General features: G+C 53.4%; 1 protein-coding gene across 24 annotated transcripts in view; it reads left to right on the top strand.

The window, feature by feature from the left end:
* The window catches only part of IQCE (IQ motif containing E), a 54,821-nt gene that overhangs the window by 15,378 nt on the left and 20,939 nt on the right, over window positions 1–18,504 (top strand). For 13 of the 24 annotated variants that reach the window (XM_074034303.1, XM_074034297.1, XM_005549028.4 and 10 more), the window contains 9 exons: window positions 3,548–3,661; window positions 3,779–3,829; window positions 7,616–7,686; window positions 8,671–8,743; window positions 9,058–9,107; window positions 11,022–11,185; window positions 12,598–12,653; window positions 14,569–14,768; window positions 18,149–18,253. In XM_074034303.1, the coding sequence (XP_073890404.1) occupies window positions 3,548–3,661; window positions 3,779–3,829; window positions 7,616–7,686; window positions 8,671–8,743; window positions 9,058–9,107; window positions 11,022–11,185; window positions 12,598–12,653; window positions 14,569–14,768; window positions 18,149–18,253 (884 nt within the window). Of the gene's footprint in view, window positions 1–3,547; window positions 3,662–3,778; window positions 3,830–7,615; window positions 7,687–8,670; window positions 8,744–9,057; window positions 9,123–11,021; window positions 11,186–12,597; window positions 12,654–14,568; window positions 14,769–18,148; window positions 18,254–18,504 lie in introns of all 24 variants that reach the window. The other 11 variants (XM_074034300.1, XM_065541570.1, XM_074034291.1 and 8 more) reach the window with 3 other exon arrangements.

Here is an 18,504-nt window from a genome sequence, read left to right as displayed (position 1 = left end):
TCTGCTGATGGACTTGAGACTCAGCGATGTTAGTAGTCTGTCCAAGGTCAACCAGTAGCAGAAGCAAGATTCAAGGTCACCTGCCTCCCAAGGCCAAGACTCTATATTACCCCATGGCCCCTCCCATTCATGAAAGTATGAACTGCATTGAGCTATATCATCATTGTCACTGCCACCAGCACCGTTACCATCCCGCTGGCTCTCAATATCCATAAATGTTTGCCCTGGAGAAGTCATCTGTGTTCATTTCCTTCCATAATTTTAGTCTGTTTATAGACCTACTGTCTCCACCAGTTGATGTGTATCTGAGACACTGCGTTCAGCTGGGGCACCAGAGGGCAATAGGGCATTGGCAGCCTCACCCCCAGAGCACAGAAGAGGATCTGGAAGCCATTTCCCCTGGGGAGCTGGGAAGAAACTGGGGAACCTGGAGTAGGCCATTGTACAAAAGACAGCACCTTCTCTGTTGGCTGTAGAGAACAGTCAGACTTGAGGCTGTGTGAGAACACTCTTGCCACGAGAGCTGTCTGACTGGCCGTGCCGCTGAGGAGCAGGTGCGTGCCCTGGCCTTGGAGATTCTGAGCACAGGCGGCGGCTGCATGTTGAGGATGTCACGGACGTGATCCTCATTCTGGTTGGAATGAGCTGAATGAACTCGGTGTGGACTGGGGGGTTATCTCGTTTGGGATTTTCTCAGCCTCTTGAATCTGTAGGTTTGTCTTTTGTCAGATCTGGGACATTTTCAGCCATCAAGTCTTGAGTTGTTTTTTCAGCCTTGCCCTCCTTGGTGACAGCTGCTCAGGTCCCTGGTCTCTGTTCAGTCTTCCTTCATGAAGATTGGATAGCTTCATTGTTCGGCCCTCCAGCTCACGGATGCTTTCCGCTGGCCTCTGCATCCTGCCGTTGAGCCCGTTGTTGGGTGTAACCTTACTGTCTCTGTTGCGTTCTGAAATCTCCATGCGGCCCCTTCTGTCTTGGTCTTCACTGAGACGCCCGCCCTGCCTCTTCACTTGTTTCAAGCGTGTCTGTCGTCGGTCACTGGCGCATCTTTGTGGCGGCTGCCGTAAGTCTGCAGCGGGATTCTAATGTCCAGGCCATCTCAGTGTTGACGTTGTAGCTTGTTTTTCTTCATTCAGGTTGAGCTATTCTTGGTTCTTAGTATAAAAGTGATTTCCTTGAAACCAGGACGCTCGGAGTGTTTCGTCGCGAAACTCTGACTCTTGCTCAATCCTGTGCTGTGGCAGGCCTCCTCTCACGCTGCCCTGTGGGTCAAGGGAGCACCGCCTCACTACCACCCGCGAGGGTGGAGGTCCAGTTCCCACTCAGCCATCATCAACCCCTGCTCTCGGAGGGGCTCCTCATTCCCGCTGGGCAGGGCGGGAGTTTGGGCTCCTCACTCAGCCTCTGCTGCCGCCGCCCTGGCTGGGAGGGAAGGGCCACCTGTACTGCTTCCGCTCAGCCTTCGCCGATGCAGGGGTGGCCTTGTTGCCGCCAGGCGATGGTGGTCCCGACTCTGCACGGCCTTCTCTGGAGCCCCACCAGTGCAGGAGGGGAGGGGCCTGGGTGCAGCCGGACAAGGGTGAGTGGCCGGGCTCCCCACGTAGCCTGTGCTGTGGGGAGGACTGTGGCGTTTTCCGTGGTCTGCCTAGGGTAGAGTGGCTCCTGCCTGTCGGTTTCTGCCTTGTTGGTCTGTTCCTTTCCTTGTCTTCTGGCTGGAGAGAAGAGGCTTTGCGTGGGCTTTTATTGTCTGCACCCACTGGCGTTTTTAGGCTGTTGGCTTCTCCAGCATCCAGCCCAGATGAGGCAGAAAGAAAACTGAAGGAGCTCCCTGCCATGTCGATCACTGGCCCCCCAAGTCCCGGCCTGTCTGCCACCTCCACCTTTCCAGTCTTAGATTGCATTACACATGGAGCGCAGGTGTTGAGTGGAACTGACAGGAGGAGTTGGGAGGGGTGAATCTAGGTCACGCTCCTGGAAGCAGCAGTCCTGTTACTAGAGCTCCCATCTTCCTCCATGGCTGGGCCTTCGCTCATTGACTCCACAAGCTGAGTGCCGGCTTGTCGTCATGCCTCCTGAATCTGTGGGTTTGTCTTCAGCGATCTTGCCAGCTGTGGATGTGGCTGAAGTGCCGAGCCACCCCCACGGGGTGCGCACTCCAGATTGTCTTTTGCTCAGAGGTCCAGTCTCTGGAACACCACAGTCTTTTGCAAGAAGGCCGTGTGGGAGGATGGCTGGCGGTTAGATGCAGGCTGAGGCTGGGAGTTGGTGAGCTGTGGCACAGCCCAGCCTACATGCTGTTTCTTTCCTGGACTTTATCTACCACGAAAATAGTAGGAAGAACATAATTTCAAAGTACAGGATAGTTGTAGAGATTGAATAAACTTAGTTTTGTAAGAAATCGACTACATAGTTTTTTTGTTTTTTTGTTTTTTTTTGAGACAGAGTCTCACTCTCATCTAGGCTGGAGTGCGGTGGCGCAGTCTTGGCTCACTGCACCCACCCCGTCCCAGGTTCAAGCGATTCTCCTGCCTCAGCCTCCCGAGTAGCTGGGATTACAGGCACCTGCCACCACGCCCGGCTAATTTTTTGTATTTTTTGTAGAGATGGGGTTTCACCATGCTGGCCAGGCTGGTCTCAAACTCCTGACCTCGTGATCCACCCGCCTCGGCCTCTTAAAGTGCTGGGATTACAGGGGTAAGCCACTGCACCCGGCCCCGACTACACAGTCTTTTTTGTCCCCCGTCAGGTCACCACAAATTGGTAAAGAATTTGTCCACAGATAAAGATTGGGAAGCACTGCCTTCCACCTGAGCTGTAGCTGAGGATAAGCATTTGAAATGCATATTAGCCTTGGATGAGTTTTATTGATAAAAATGTGAACAAAACGGACTTTCTTGTGTGGTCATGGGAGAGAATGCATGGTGCATCACCGTCCAGCCCCAGTGTTGGCGGCATTCCTTTCCCGTGCATTCCGTGGGACGGGGTTTCTCAGCACGGGTGCCGTTGGTATCTTGGGTGGGGCAGTTCTTCTCTGTGGGGGCTTCCTGCCCATCCAGCTTTCCCCGTCCCCACCCACTAAATGCCAGGCGTGCCCTCTGGTGCCCTCATGTGACATCCAGATCTCTCCCCACCCACCACACACCGTGCCAGGCAGCTTTCCAAATCTCCCAGCTCAGTGCTTCCCTGGGCCTGTGCGCGGTGTGGTGTGCATGGCTGTGTGCGGTGTGTGTGTAGTGGTGTGTGCATGGCAGTGTACTTGGGGGCGTGTGTGGCATGTGCGCAGCGGCGTGTGCGTGGCTGTGCGTGGGGGGACCTGTGTGCAGCGTGTGCATGATGTGGTGTGCTTGGCTGCGCAGGGACGTGTGCGGCATGTGCTTGGCTGCCCGGGGCCGTGTGTGCGGCATGTGCTTGGCTGCCTGGGGACGTGTGTGCAGCGTGTGCGCAGCAGCGTGTGCTTGGCTGTGCGTGCGAGGACGTGCGCACGGCGTGTGTGCGGCGTGTGCGCAGCGGTGTGTGGATGGCCGTGCATGGCCCTTCTTTTCTTCAGTCATTGCACGTGCAGAAGAGCGATGTGGACCTAATGAGAACGAAGCTCCGGCGCCTGGAGGAGGAAAACAGCAGGAAGGACCGGCAGATAGAGCAGCTCCTTGATCCCAGCCGCGTAAGCTCCTGGCGCTTCAGGGACGGGGCGCGGGGAGGGTCCTCGGGGCATCTACCAGCCAGCCCTGCTGTGGGCTACACCGAAGGCCGTCTTCATGTCTCAATCTGCTTACCACAGGGCACAGATTTTGTTCGGACTCTGGCAGAGAAAAGGCCCGAGGCCAGTTGGGTGAGTATGGGCTGTGCAGGGCAGAGCCTTTCCCTAGACGCTAGTTACCGGGGACAGCCACAGCGGGGACGCCCTTCCCTGCAGCACTCACTCATGAAGAGTAGCAGGCGGGAGGCGACTGCGGACCCCCAAACCCTTCTCCACTGACACCTGGGGATGCCACGGGGAGGGGGGTCAGCAGGCTCACCACAGAGGCTAAGCAAGACACTGTAGGAAAAACCCGTCACAATGGGCAACTTCTCCCTCACACCTGAGAAAATACATTAAGCTCAACAAGTGCTCCCAGCACTTTGGGAGGCTGAGGCAGGTGGATCACTTGAGGTCAGGAGTTTGAGACCAGCCTGGCCAACGTGGTAAAACCCTGTCTCTACTAAAAATACAAAGAAGCCGGGTATGGCAGCCTGCTCCTGTAGTCCTGGCTACTCAGAAGGCTGAGGCACAAGAATCGCTTGAACCTGTATGGCAGAGGTTGCAGTGAGCTGAGATGGTGCCACTGCCCTCCAGCCTGGGCGACAAAAAAAAAAAAAAAAAAAAAAAAAAAACAAGTGCTACAGAGGTAAATCAGGGAGCCAGGGCAGCGATAAAGTCCTTCAGATAGATCCAGACCCCCCAGGTACTATGTGATGATATGTAAAAAGTGGAATGAAATGGAAGGAGGGAAGACGTTGCGTTTTGGAATGGTAATGCCGTGGCGATCAACTGTAGGTAGCACAGTACTCCTCCTAAAGCGGGAAATGCTGCAAGAAAACCGAAAGGGATACGATTTTGAGATTATTGAACACAAATAATAAAATAACATGAACGACGTGATTAATGGATTTGATCATGTAAAATTAGAAGTGACGGAATCAAAACCCATGGGACTAGGAGCACCCAGATCACTGTCATGGGGGAGGGGAAGGATATTATGGATCAAAACAGCAAAGTGTTCTGTTCAGAATATACAAAAAAGCCATACATCTCTAAAGAAAAAAGCTGTCTCCTCCGAACTATGTCACAGATACAGAATGTAGAACGATTGTATAATCATTACGTGTTTAAAGTAGATGAGAGCCTGGTTCTGCACCTGGGATGGCACAAAGTAAATCCTTAACAAATGCCTGTAAGTAGTGGGTACTTTCGTAAGGAAAGGGCTCCATATTTTTGTTGTTCTGGTGCTCTGTGAGCGTGTCTGTGGGTTTGTTTTTTTTTTCTTGAGACAGGGACTCACTCTGCTGCCCAGGCTGGCGTGCAGTGGCAGGATCATGGCTCACTGCAGCATTCGGCTCAGGCGATCCCTGGCTCAGGGAATGCTCCCACCTCAACCTCCTGAGCACCCGGGACCACAGGCACGTGCCACCACACCCAGCTAATTTTCTTTTAGTTTTGGTAAGATGGGGTCTCACGAAGTTGCCCAGGCTCATGCGATCCTTCTGCCTCGGCCTCCTAAAGTGTTGGGATTACAGGCCTCAGCCACCGCACCTGGCTAACGTTAATTTAAACTAGGAATTCTAGATCCTAGGGTATATGCAGTATTCATTATCATATGGCAAATTGTCCACCAGAGTGGCTGCACCCTACCACATCTACTTGTCATCACCTGCCTTCAAGAAACATTTGCAGATGTGCCTGAGGAGACCTGGCCAAGGATTTTGATTATAGGATTGACCAGAATCACAAAAATGGGCTACAACTGAAGTATGTGTCAGTAGGCCACAGTGATAGGTTTTAGAGGATAGCTAAAAAAAAAAAAAAAAAAGATTTTAAAAGGGTCTATTGGCCGGGCGCAGTGCCTCATGCCTGTAATCCCAGCACTTTGGGAGGCCGAGGCGGGTGGATCACCTGAAGTCAGGAGTTTGAAACCAGCCTGGCCCACATGGTGAAGCCCCGTCTGTACTAAAAATACAAAAAATTAGCCGGGTGTGGTGATGTGCCTGTAATCCCAGCTACTCAGGAGGCTGAGGCAGGAGAATCGCTTGAACCCAGGAGGCAGAGGTTGCAGAGAGCCGAGAGCATGCCCCTGCACTCCAGCCTGGGCTACAAGAATGAGATTCTGTCTCAAAAAACAAAAAGTGTCTATCAATAGGAGAGACTGGATGGAGAGACTGTGGGAAATAGTGTGGATTCACAGGCGCCAGCAGGGACAGAGCACCAGGAGGATTTGTTGAATGTCAGGAAAAAAAAAAAACAAGATTCAGAGGGATGCGTGTGACAGAGCCCCGTTTCTGTGAGAACAGAGGGCCTGACTCCCCGAGTGCACACACACAGCCATGCACAGAACCAGGTGCAGAGGGGCATGCAAGTGGAAACAGGATTCAGTTGGCTGAAGAGGGGAGTGGCCAGGTCAGAGTATTTTAGCCTCTATAACGTCTTCATTTTTGTTTTGTTTTGTTTTGTTTTTGAGACAGCGTCTTGCTCTATTGCCCAGGCTGGAGTGCAGTGGCGCGATCTTAGCTCACTGCAAGCTCCGCCTCCCAGGTTCACGCCATTCTGCCTCAGCCTCCCTAGTAGGTGGGACTACAGGCACCTGCCACCATGCCTGGCTAATTTTTTGTATTTTTAGTAGAGATGGGGTTTCACTGTGTTAGCCAGGATGGTCTCGATCTCTTAACCTTGTGATCTACCCGCCTTGGCCTTCCGAAGTGCTGGGATTACAGGCGTGAGTCACCGCACCCAGTCCTGTAACATCTTCATTTTTTTAAGGAAAATGTATTCATGTATGACTAATATAATTTATTTGTTTGTTCATTTATTTATTTTGAGACTGAGTCTGGCTCTGTCGCCCAGGCTGGAGTGCAGTGGTGAGATCTCGGCTCACTGCAACCTCCACCTCGCGTGTTCAAGCGATTCTTCTGCCTCAGTGTCCTGAGTAGCTGGGATTACAGGCATCTACCACCGTGCCCGGCTAATTTTTGTATTTTTAGTAGAGATGGGTTTTCACCATGTTGGCCAGGCTAGTCTTAAACTCCTAACCTCAGGCAATCCACCTGCCTTGGCCTCCCAAAGTGCTGGGATTACAGGCGTAAGCCACTGCACCCAGCCAACTAACATAACTTAAAATGACTTTAAAATCCAATGTAAAAGTTGTGTATTCAAGCCTGGTGTGGTGGCTCACACACATAATCCTAGTACTTTGGGAGGCCAAAGCAGGCAGATTGCTTGAGCCCAGGAGTTCAATGCCAGCCTGGGCAGCATAGTGAAACCCCATCTCCATTTAAAAGTTGTCTATTGAGAAGAAAAGAATGTTCTTTAAAGAATATAAGAATGTTGTCTCCTCCAAGCAAGACATTCACAGAAAAGGAGGTGAGGAGGCCTCTGGAGCTGTTCTCCCTTCCCCAGATGGAGGGGAGCGGCTCCTCGGGGCCCTACGGCTGCGCTGTCTCCCAGCCCCACTCGCTGCCCTGTGGAGACTGAACTGGGTGGCCCTAGGGGCTTTGAGTCCGGGGTTTCTCCAGCTGGTGATGGGGCTGCTTCCTTTATTTAATATAATCAAGGGAGCACCCTGCTCTGTCCCCGAAGTGTGTGGTGTGCTTGGGGAAGGGCTGCCAGTCGGTCAGTGTGCCCACGATGGCTGCCACCTCCTCCTGCTCCAGCCGGTGTCACACCCCTGCCATTCACCCAGCTTTACTCAGGGAGAGGACAGCACAGTGGGGCCCTCCCTCTTCCCTGGGCCTGTAGTCTAGAAGAGAGGACAGTGCTGGAGGGAGGAAGGCCAGTGAGGTGTGCAGGTGCTCTGGGAGGAGGGGACAGCCACGTCTACTGAGGGAGAGTGGGGGTGGCCTGCCTGATGGGCATGTTCCCCGGCAGGTCATTAATGGGCTGAAGCAGAGGATCTTGAAGCTGGAGCAGCAGTGCAAGGAGAAGGATGGCACCATCAGGTGGGCGCAGGGCCTGCATCCTCTCCCCTGCCTCCTGCCCCCCTGTGCTGCTCGCTCAGACTCCAGCCTTTGTTCCTCCCCAACCCCTGTCCTGTGTCCCTACTCCCACCCCAAAGTCGAAGGTAAATATTAGCTGCCTCTTTTTAATTTTTTTAATTGTCTTTGTTCCCTCTAAATATTTCCCTTCAACTTCTTCCTGTATTTAAGGAATGCTTTCTCTCTGCTTGCTCTGTGGACCCTGTATCTTCCCAGGATGAGGTTTCCATGCCTCAGTCCTGCGCCGTCCCTGTGCTGTTTTTGGTGTGGCTACTCGCGTTTCTTTACCTGCCTTTCGAGCGCGAACGGAGAGTCCTTCTAGGCCGTGTTTTGGTTTCTTTAAGGGAAACTGAGGCCACACATCCATTGCCTCATGTCTCCTGTTCGTACAATAGTTCCCCCCTCATGTCCTGCCCAATTTTGTCAACTTAAGTTTGCAGATTTCTTCTTGTTTCAGTGCAGAACCTCCATGACCTTACTTTGGTTTCTCTATCGCTGTCTCTATTTAAAGTCTGCTCTGTGTTGAGAGCGAGGGGACAGCCTGACAGTGCCAGGGAAAAGGTGATTCTCTCTTCCGCACAAAACCAACCACTCAAAGCGGCTTGTCCTCTCTAAGCTCCGAAGTCTTTCCTCACCATTAATCTAGTCTTTTAAAGACAGCATCTTGGAGAAGAGTATCTCTAGGGAATCTTTATTCACTTTGCGAAGCAGCTGGTCTACACAGGGGATGCTTTCCAGTGTGAGGAATTCTCCCATCAGGCTTGAAACGAGTCCCTTGTTCAAGGCACAAGCTGAGTGAAGGCCCATTCAGGCTTTTCCCTCCCATCCCGGGTCTCTTCCAAATGTTTCTTCTCTCTCCTCTTCCGAATGTTCTGGGAAACTCTTCCTCTTGCTCTGTCCCCTGGGAACACTGGCACGGCCCTGTTAACACTGAACTTGGGTTTTCAGCAAACTCCAGGCTGATATGAAGACCACCAACTTGGAAGAGATGCGGATCGCCATGGAGACGTACTACGAGGAGGTGCGCTGTGCTGGGCAGCGGGGCGGAGGGCGGGCACCGTGCTGGGCGGCGGGGCGGAGGGCCGGCACTGAGTTGGGGGCACCAAGTGGGAGGGGACCGGCACTGGCCCCACGTGGTGGGTCGAGTCCAGGTGGCCCAGAGCTGCGCTCCTGGAGCCTGCTCCTGCTTCAAGCCCAATGGAAAGATGAAGTGCGACCACTTAGTTTTCGCTTCCGGCTGTAGGCAGTGGTCAGGACTGTGATGTCAGTCTTCTCAGAGAAGGTCTTCTCCATGCTAGCCTTGTGTTTTCATGCATTTCAATTTGGTATTTACAGGTGCATCGTCTCCAGACCCTCTTGGCAAGTTCTGAAACCACCGGAAAGAAGTATGATGGCCTTTTGTGAGCTGCGTTTTGTGTGTTGCCTTCACGTTGTGGAAGCTCCTCTGACAGCGTGTGGCTGTCACGTGGGTGCAGCATACACTGCCCTTAGCTTGGCAGTGGTGCCAACACCGCACTGTTCTGTTCAGGGTTAGAGTTGATACGTTTCCATTTGCGGTGTTCACAGACTACTCATAGTGACCACGTGTTGACGACCAGCGCTTGTTCAGTGCTGCCCGTGTTCGTTCTAGATCCTACATCCTGCCTTCCAGCTTAGAGCTAGAAAGTGCTGTTTCAAAGCAGATCCACCTTTTTAGGAAGACATTGCATACAAGGACAAGTTTACTTTGCCACCTAATGTTTTCCTAAATAAGTTTATCAGGAGAAACACTGAGGTTCTCCTTGTCTGGTAGATCTCCCATGTCCCTTTCCCAACGGATGCAGCACCAGGCTGCCATCCGCTTCTGGGTGGCTGATCCCTGACGGTGGCTTTGGCCGTGTCACTGGCCTCTGCAGCAGCTTGCTGATGTCACGGACTGCTTTCCTTTTTCTTTACCCCTAATCCTTAAAACTGGTTGGAAAACTTTTTCTGTAAAGGGCCAGATACTAACTACAATTGATTCTCATTATTCAATTACAAAGTGTCTGTAGGTTTTTGTAGTGCAGTGGTTATCACGTCTGCCTTACAGAGTTATAAAGTCTCCGTGAACATGGAATGAGCGAATGCTAAACCACTGCTCCTAGGGGAGGAACAGGGCTCCTGCGAACTTCTGCTCACAATATATATATATATATTTTTGGAAAATGTTGCCCAAGCTGGAGTGCAGTGATGCAATCTCAGCTCACTGCAACCTCCGTCTCCTGGGTTCAAGTGATTATCTTGCCTCAGCCTCCCGAGTAGCTGGCACTGTACAGGCATGTGCCACCACGCCCGGATAAATTTTGTATTTTTAGTAGAGATGGGGTTTTACCATGTTGGCAAGGCTGGTCTCGAACTCCTGACCTCAGGTGATCCGCCTGCCTTGGCCTCCCAGAGTGCTGGGATTACAGGCGTGAGCCACCGCGCCCGGCCTGGTCGCAACATTTTTATCAGCCAGTCAAAGTATAACCTGGCTAATGTGTGTGTCTGTTTAAAGACACCCTATTTAGTAGTGATTGTAGATTAATTTTCATCAAACTCACGGCTGGCCTGAATGAGGCTTCTCGCACACACATAAGCATCTCTACAGGGGCCCACACAGCCTTCCTGAGCTTAGAGGCACTGGACAGCACTCAGCACTGCAGTCCAGCCCACTCAAGGCAGCATCACCAGCAAACAGCACAGAAGCGTGAGAGCCACAGCACCAGGCAGGCCACAGAAAGCACACTTGTTTTTACATGAGCTGAGGTGAGGAGCCGAGCAACACCTGGTTCAACCCGAGCTGGCATTTTTCATGACCTGTGCACGTGTGAGAATTCCCACAAAACCCCCGTGCATATTGATTTTGGGCTGACGGATCCATTTTAGCAGCAAGCACATTTGCAATTATGGGATCTGCAGATAATGAGGATCGACTATACTTTAGACTTTGTGGGCTAAGAAGTGAAATCTAAGCTATTCTGTAGGCACCTGCTGGAACAAGATATGTTTCCATAACCCTTCTAGTGATGGCATGGAAAATACAATACTGTTACTTGAGTACGATATTTTGTTACACAGGTTTACCTTGCTTAAGGATGGGGTTCCATTTTGGGTGCTAACGTTTTGCTTATTTAGGGTTCAAAGTTATTACTGCCTATTCGATTTCAAATACTTACCTGCAAAAGCCACTCTGAGCTCATGACCAGCAAAGCAAGCTGTGATTCACCTGCCCCTCATTTCAAGCATGTGTGAAACCAGCTTAGCAATGCAAACCTCAGCCCACGATTTGGTTGTTCTAGGCCCCTGGGGGAGAAGAAGACGGGCACCAAAAGGCAGAAGAAGATGGGCAGTGCCCTCCTGAACTTGTCCCGGAGCGTCCAGGAGCTCACGGAGGAGAACCAGAGCCTGAAGGAGGACCTGGACCGCGTGCTGAGCACCTCCCCAACCATCTCCAAGACACAGGGTACCTTCCTGAAAGCCACTGCAGGAGGGAGGCCAGGGAAGGGCAGGGCATGGCCACTGGACAGGCACCACGAGGGCAGATGTGAACCCTTGAGCGATGCCAATTCCCACGTGCGCCAGCACCTGCCACGGGCCACACGGTGCCCGGGGGATGGAGCTGTGAACGGAAGCTCACAGACGTCCCTCGAGGAGACAGTGCTTTTGGAGGGAGGGAGGAGCTGGGTCAGATGCGTGACAGGTGTGTCAGATGGCCGTGCCATGGAGGAGGGGAGGAGGACACATTTTGGGGTGAGGCAGGTGGTGTGTGCAGCTGCAAGCAGAGTTGACGGGAAGGCGCCCCCAAGACAGTGACAGCTGAGTGGGACCCAGAAGGGGCGAGACAGCCATGAAGATGGCAGCAGGGGTGGGACAGGCGGGGCAGGGCTGAGTACCTGGGAGACACGTGGAGTGTGGCCCCTGAGGCCCCGTGGGGCGGTGGGGCAGGGTGCCATGGGAGCCTTAAGGGTGCCGTGGGAGTGTGAGGCAGAGGGTGGAGGGGCCGTGCTGCTTCCCGAGGCCCCCTGGCTTCTGTGCAGAGACAGGGATGGTGGCAGACAGAGGCTTCTGCGCTTGTCTAGTCGGGCTGCTGGTGGCCTGGATGTGGGGAGCAGTGGGTGTGGTGAAAGGTGGTCGGGGTGTGGTGAAAGGTGGTCGGGGTCTGGTTGCATCTTATAGCCAGAGCTTAGGGAAACTGCAGAGAGGGTGTAGGCTCTGAGAGGGAGCAGCCAGGCTCCAAGGCTTTTCGTCCCAGCAACTGAAAAGACAGAGTTGCTGTTTCCTGAGATGGGGAAGGGCCACGGGAGGTCTGAGTGTGTGGGAGTGCGGGCCAGGCAGTGGCTGTGTGGGGGGTGCGGGACAGAGGCCTGGTCTGGAGAGCCAAGCATGCAAGTCACCAGCACTCAGGTGGATCGAGTGAGCTCACCCGGAGTGAGAGGAGCAGGGGTCAGGCCCTGAACCTGGCCGTGTATGGTGGGGCGGGCGGCAGCCAACAAGGCAGAGGGGAGGAGTGGCCAGCAAGGGGCTGTACATGCCAGGAAGGGGACAGACTGAGAACCGATTGTTGGATTTGGCAGAATGATAGTCATCGGAGATCTTGATGAGAACTGTCTTAATGGCCTGGCCAGGTGGAATGGGAAAGCACGTCACCCTGAGATGCTTGGAGGCCATTAGTACAGACATCTCTTCATGGTCCAAGGGGACAGAGACTGGGCCCGTGCTGGCGAAACCCCCAGGGGGCCGGGACCTGTCAGAGTGGCTCTGCAGCCCCGCAGGCTGCTCCGGCTGCGGGAGAGGAGCCTCAGGCTGTACCTGAGAAGGGTGGCCCTGCTGGCAGTGCTCGCCAGGAGCCGTTTGAAACCACACTGCTTCCCTCAGGTTATGTGGAGTGGAGCAAGCCCCGGCTGCTGAGACGCATTGTGGAGCTGGAGAAGGTGAGCGGGCGTCTCAGGGCCACTGTCCTTGAGGACCAGGGGCCTCATGCTGTGGGGACGGGCTCACAGGGTGCGGAAGGTGGCGCTGAGCATGGCACTGGCTGTCCGCCAGGCAGCGCCACACACAGACCGCAAGGAGACTTCTTCCAGGTGTAGACAACACTGAAGGCAGCTCTCACGCCCCTCGCTGGGCTGTGAGCTTCTGTGCGTGGCCGCAGGCAGACGCGCTTCGCACTGGAGCCCCTCACGGTCCAGCCCGCCTGTGCAGGCTGTGGGCTGTGCCCTGCCTGTCGACGACCAGGCGCTGCCTCCACCACTCGAGTTGTGTTGGAATCCACAGGGAACTGTTGACCCAACTCCTGGTCAGCCAGAAATATCGGGAAATGAACGTTTCCCCACATCCCCTACGCGACTTTGCAAAGTAGGAATTAGGCTGATTCTACTGGAATTGGACCTCTGTTTGGGGTTGTATTTTTTAAGATGGAGTCTCGCTCTGTCCCCAGGCTGGAGTGCAGTTGTGCAATCTCAGCTCACTGCAACCTCCGCCTCCCAGGTTCAAGTGATTCTCCTGCCTCAGCATCCCCAGTAGCTGGGACTACAGGCGCCTGCCACCACGCCCGGCTAATTTTTTGTATTTTTAGTAGAGATAGGGTTTCACTATGTTAGCCAGGATGGTCTCCATCTCCTGACCTCGTGATCCGCCCGCCTTGGCCTCCTGAAGTGCTGGGATTACAAGCATGAGCCACTGAGCCAGGCTGGTTTTTTCTTTTTTTTTTTTTTTTGAGATGGAGTCTCACTCTGTCGCCCAGGCTGGAGTGCAGTGGCATAATCTCGACTGACTACAACTTCTGCCTCCTGGGTTCAGGCAGTCTCCTGCCTCAGCCTCCCCAGTAGCTGGGATTACAGGTGCCCACCACCATGCCCAGCTAATTTTTATATTTTTAGTAGACATGAGGTTTCACCATGTTGGCCAGACTGGTCTCAAACTCTCAAGTGATCTGCCCACCTTGGCCTTTCAAAGTGCTGGGATTACAGTCGTGAGCCACCGTGCCCGGCCTGGACCTTTGTATTTTAAATAGTAAATTAGAGCATCTGTGTTGTTTGGCCAAGAAGAATAAACCTAGAAGGAAAAACGTTTTTGAAAAATAGTTTTTTACATATTTACAATGTAGAAAACTAGCCAGATACAATGACTCACACCTGCAATCCCAGTACTTTGAGAGGAGGATTGCTTGAGCCCAGGAATTTGAGACCAGCCTGGACAACATAGCAAGACCCCATCTCTACAAAAATGAAAACAATTAGCCGGGTGTGGTGGTGCACACCTGTATTCCCAGCTACTTGGGAGGCTGAGGCAGGAGGAACGCTTGAACCCAGGAGTTCAAGAATGCAACAAGCTGTGATTGCACTCCAGCCTAGGTGACAGAGCCAGACCCTGTCTCAAAAAAAAAAAAAACAAGAAGAGAAGTTTCTATAAATTGTGAACGTTTAAAATATAGAACTTGTTGGGAAGTCAAGGCACCCAGAGGTGGTTTGGAAGCACAGTGGGCAGCACGTCCGAGAGCCGGGAGAGGCAGGAGTGGAGGGTGGGGACGGGCAGGAAGGTAGATGTGCAGAGTCGTTTGAGTCACCTCCCCTCATGCCCTCCTCTCTATTTTAATGGCTTCTGCCTGTGCCTTGCCTCGGCAGGGGTCTGGCGTGCCTCACTTCTGATTAAAGAGAGCTGAGCAGGGATCATGCTCTTCCAGTAGCCCTGTGCCCCGCTGTGTCTCCGGGTAACTCGGGTCCCCTCAAAGCTTTCTCGTGGCCCTGCTGGAGACTTGGTTCGCCCTGCTTTGGTGCCTCTTTTCTGGGTTTAGTAAATAGAAAGTAGAAATGAGAACTAGCATCTAAAACATGCCTGTGTTGCCTCCAGAAACTAAGTGTGATGGAGAGCTCAAAACCACACGCCGCAGAACCAGTCAGATCACACCCGCCAGCCTGCCCTGCATCCAGCTCTGTGCTGCACAGACAGCCACGAGGGGACCGCAGCAAGGACCATGAGCGTCTCCGAGGGGCCGTGAGAGACCTGAAGGAAGAGCGGACCGCCCTGCAGGAGCAGCTGCTGCAGAGAGAGTAGGTCCTCCCGAGGCCCCGCCAGTGTCCCCACAGGAGCAGCTTCTGCAGAGAGAGTAACTCCTCCCGAGGCCCCGCCAGTGTCCCCACGGGAGCAGCTGCTGCAAAGAGAATAGCTCCCAAGGCCCCACCAGTGTCCCCAAGGGAGCAGCTGCTGCAGAGAGAGTAGCTCCTCCTGAGGCCCCACCAGTGTCCCCACAGGAGCAGCTGCCGCAGAGAGTAGGTCCTCCTGAGGCCCCGCCAGTGTCCCCACGGGAGCAGCTGCCGCAGAGAGTAGGTCCTCCTGAGGCCCCGCCAGTGTCCCCACGGGAGCAGCTGCCGCAGAGAGTAGGTCCTCCCGAGGTCCCGCCAGTGTCCCCATGGGAGCAGCTGCTGCAGAGAGAGTAGCTCCTGAGGCCCCACCAGTGTCCCCACGGGAGCAGCTGCTGCAGAGAGAGTAGGTCCTCCCGAGGCCCCGCCCACAGCCTCGCCAGGGAAGCAGCTGTCACTCCCTGTGGAAACTGATCTTCACCAGGGTTCAACAGTTGTCAGTTTGGAAAACTGTTCAGCTCATAGTGGTCACTGCATATTTTTATATGATTCTAAAACTTCTTACGTTTTGGTGGTGAAAGAAAGGCAGCTTTAGTGATAACAAGAAGACACTAACTGACCATATTACATTATCAAAAGCATGAGGGGTCGGGCATACCTGTCATCCCAGCATTTTGGGAGGCCGAAGTGGGAGGATTACTTGAGGCCAGGAGTTTCAGACCAGCCTGGGCAACATAGCAAGACTCCATCTCTCCAAAATAAATTTTTAAATTAACTGGGAGTGGTGGCTCATGTCTGTAGTCCCAGTTACTCAGGAGGCCACGGCAGGAGGATCGCTTGAGCCCAAGAGTTCGAGGCTGCAGTGAGCTATGATGATGTCACTGCACTCCAGCCTAGGCAACTGAGTGAGACTTCAACTCAAAAAAAAAGTGTAGAGAATGGTGGGAGAGCACATTTAAATCTCTCTACCCCGAATTCCAGAGAAATCTTCCAATTGTCTACTAGAGACGAATTTACTTTCATTGGTTTATGTAAAATCAATTAGATTTTATGCAGCATGGTCTTAATTCAGTAATATGTTTATGGGGCATATGATCTATTAATACATATGAAATAAAACATAAGTGCTGCAGCCTGACGCAGTGGCTCACGCCTGTAATCCCAGCACTTTGGGAGGCCAAGGTGGCAGGATTACCTGAGTCCAGGAGTTTGAGACCAACCTGGGCAGCATGGTGAAACCCCATCCCTACAAAAAATACAAAATGTAGCCATTCATAGTGACTCAAGCTGGTAATTCCAGCTATTTGGGAGGCTGAGGTGGGAGAATCACTTGAGCCTGGGAAGTCAAGTCTGCAGTGAGCTATAATCATACCACTGCATGCAAGCCTGGGTGGCAGTGAGACTCTGTCTCCGAAAAAAAAAAAAAAAACCAGAAGAAGACCTAAATGCTGTGAAATACTTGGTGTGAACATAGGGCTGGGAAGGCAGGGCCTCACCGAGTGTTCCGGAGCTCCGGAGCTCCATGACCTGTGGCCACCTAGCACCTGGCCTGGCTCCTGTCCTCCTCCTATTTGCGGCTCCTCTGGGCTCGGCTCTGCCATGAGGCAACCACCTCCATCATCTTTGGAATGATGTTTCTCTCTAGTTTGCAAGCACTACCGTGACTTGCCCCTCAGAGTGGCCTGTGAAGCAGCAGCAGGAGCAGGAGCTGGGAGCTGGTTAGCATGCAGGAGCCCAGGCCCTACCCCGGCCTTCGAAATCACACTCTGCATCCAGTGGGATCTGCAGGTGATGGTTTGTTTTTTTTTTTTTTTTGAGACAGAATCATGCTCTGTCACCCAGGCTGGAGTTCAGTGGCACAATTTGTGCTCACTGCAAACTCTTCCTCCCCAGTTCAAGCGATTCTTGTGCCTCAGCCTCCCAAGTAGCTGGGATTACAGGCATGCGCCACCACACCCGGCTAATTTTTGTATTTTTAGTAGAGATGGGGTTTCACCATGTTGGCCATGCTGAGTCTGGAACTCCTGATCTCAAGGGATCTGCCCGCCTCGGCCTCCCAAAGTGCTGGGATTACTGGTGTGAGCCACCGCGCCCAGCCCTACAGGTGATTTGTGTGCCCTTTAGGGTCTGAGAACTCGGCCAGTGCCTCCCAGCCTGCTAAGTTCTCTGCTGCCTGCTGTGAACAGTAGAAGGCCAACCCATCACCACTGTCCTTACCCCTCACAAGAGGTCTCAGATCGCATTTATGGCAATTGATAGGTCGTTTGTAAAAATTCGTATTTCATGACAAGCTTTTCCAATTAAGCAGTCATTACAGAGTTCATAGACATCAGGTAAAAAAAAAAATTAAGGTAGTCATGAAAGGTAAATAACTTCTGGAATTATCTATGAAACTGTAAAGTGGCATGACAAGAGCCACCTCGTATTAGCCCTTACTGTGTGACAGGGGCTCTGCTAAGCACTCTAGGGTTTCTGGCATTTCATAGAGACTCACAGGCCCTGAGCAGTCAGGGCTCGCAGACAGCATACAGTCCATCTGAGACTCGGACAGAAGTCTCCGTTGAAGGCCAGTGTGTGGCCATCACACCACATGGGACGCAAGAAATGCATCTGGGAGCGGTTCAGCTGGAGCCCCGCATAGGCAGTGGCACGGTCTAGGCAAGGCAGGCCCCTGTCCCATTCACGGACCCTGCGCCTGCCTGCAGCACCCCCACGCGGGTGCGAGGTCTGTGCCAATGAGTGGCGGCTGGAGGGGCAACTCCCCATTCTATGGCCTGATGGCAGGGCCTTCTCTGGCATCGTCCTGTTGATCCCCTGCACACAGCAAGTGCTTGGTTCAGGGCAGGCAGGGCCTTGAGGTCTGTCCTTGGCACTGAGTGATTAGAAATGGGCTTTTTGGCCGGGTGCGGTGGCTTAAGCCTGTAATCCCAGCACTTTGGGAGGCCGAGGCGGGCGGATCACGAGGTCAGGAGATCGAGACCATCCTGGCTAACACGGTGAAACCCCATCTCTACTAAAAATACAAAAATTAGCCGGGTGTGACGGCGGGCGCCTATAGTCCCAGCTTCTAGGGAGGCTGAGGCAGGAGAATGGCGTGAACCCAGGAGGCGGAGCTTACAGTGAGCCGAGATCGCGCCACTGCACTCCAGCCTGGGCGACAGAGCAGCGAGACTCTGTTTTAAAAAAAAAAAAAAGAAAGAAAAGAAATGGGCCTTTGGTGGTCCTCCTGCCCCACCATCCGCTGTCCTAAGGAAGGGTTGAGCACCGTCACTTTTCAGAAGCGCCTTCCTGCTCTGACATAACCTCCAGTTTTCGTGAACGCTGATGAGTCTCCTATTCTGTGTGTGTAGTTTGGAGGTGGAGCAGCTCCTGCAGGCGAAGGCCGACCTGGAGAAGGAGCTGGAGCGCGCGAGGGAGGGCGAGGAGGAGAGGAGAGAGAGAGAGGAGGCTTTGAGGTATGTGACCCGGGTCAGGGCCGGAGAGAGGAGCCAGGCGAGTCTGCACTCCTGCCACCACTGCAGCCCCCCGAGGCATCTCAGCCTTGCTGCCAGCCGGGTTTTTAGAAAGGCCACACCTCCCTGCAGTCTTTCCCTGGTTTTCTGTCACTCAGCTCGGGAATAACCTCTGGGTGCTGAGCAGGGCCTGCCCTCTGGCATCGTGGCCACCTCACAGGGGCATCCTCTGCTCTGGCTGTGCTAGCACCTGC

The sequence above is a fragment of the Macaca fascicularis genome, chromosome 3 (genome assembly GCF_037993035.2).
Source record: "Macaca fascicularis isolate 582-1 chromosome 3, T2T-MFA8v1.1".
Classification (NCBI taxonomy): domain Eukaryota; kingdom Metazoa; phylum Chordata; class Mammalia; order Primates; family Cercopithecidae; genus Macaca; species Macaca fascicularis.
The sequence above is the reverse complement of the archived record's forward strand: the minus strand, read 5'-3'. Positions and strand labels throughout refer to the sequence as shown.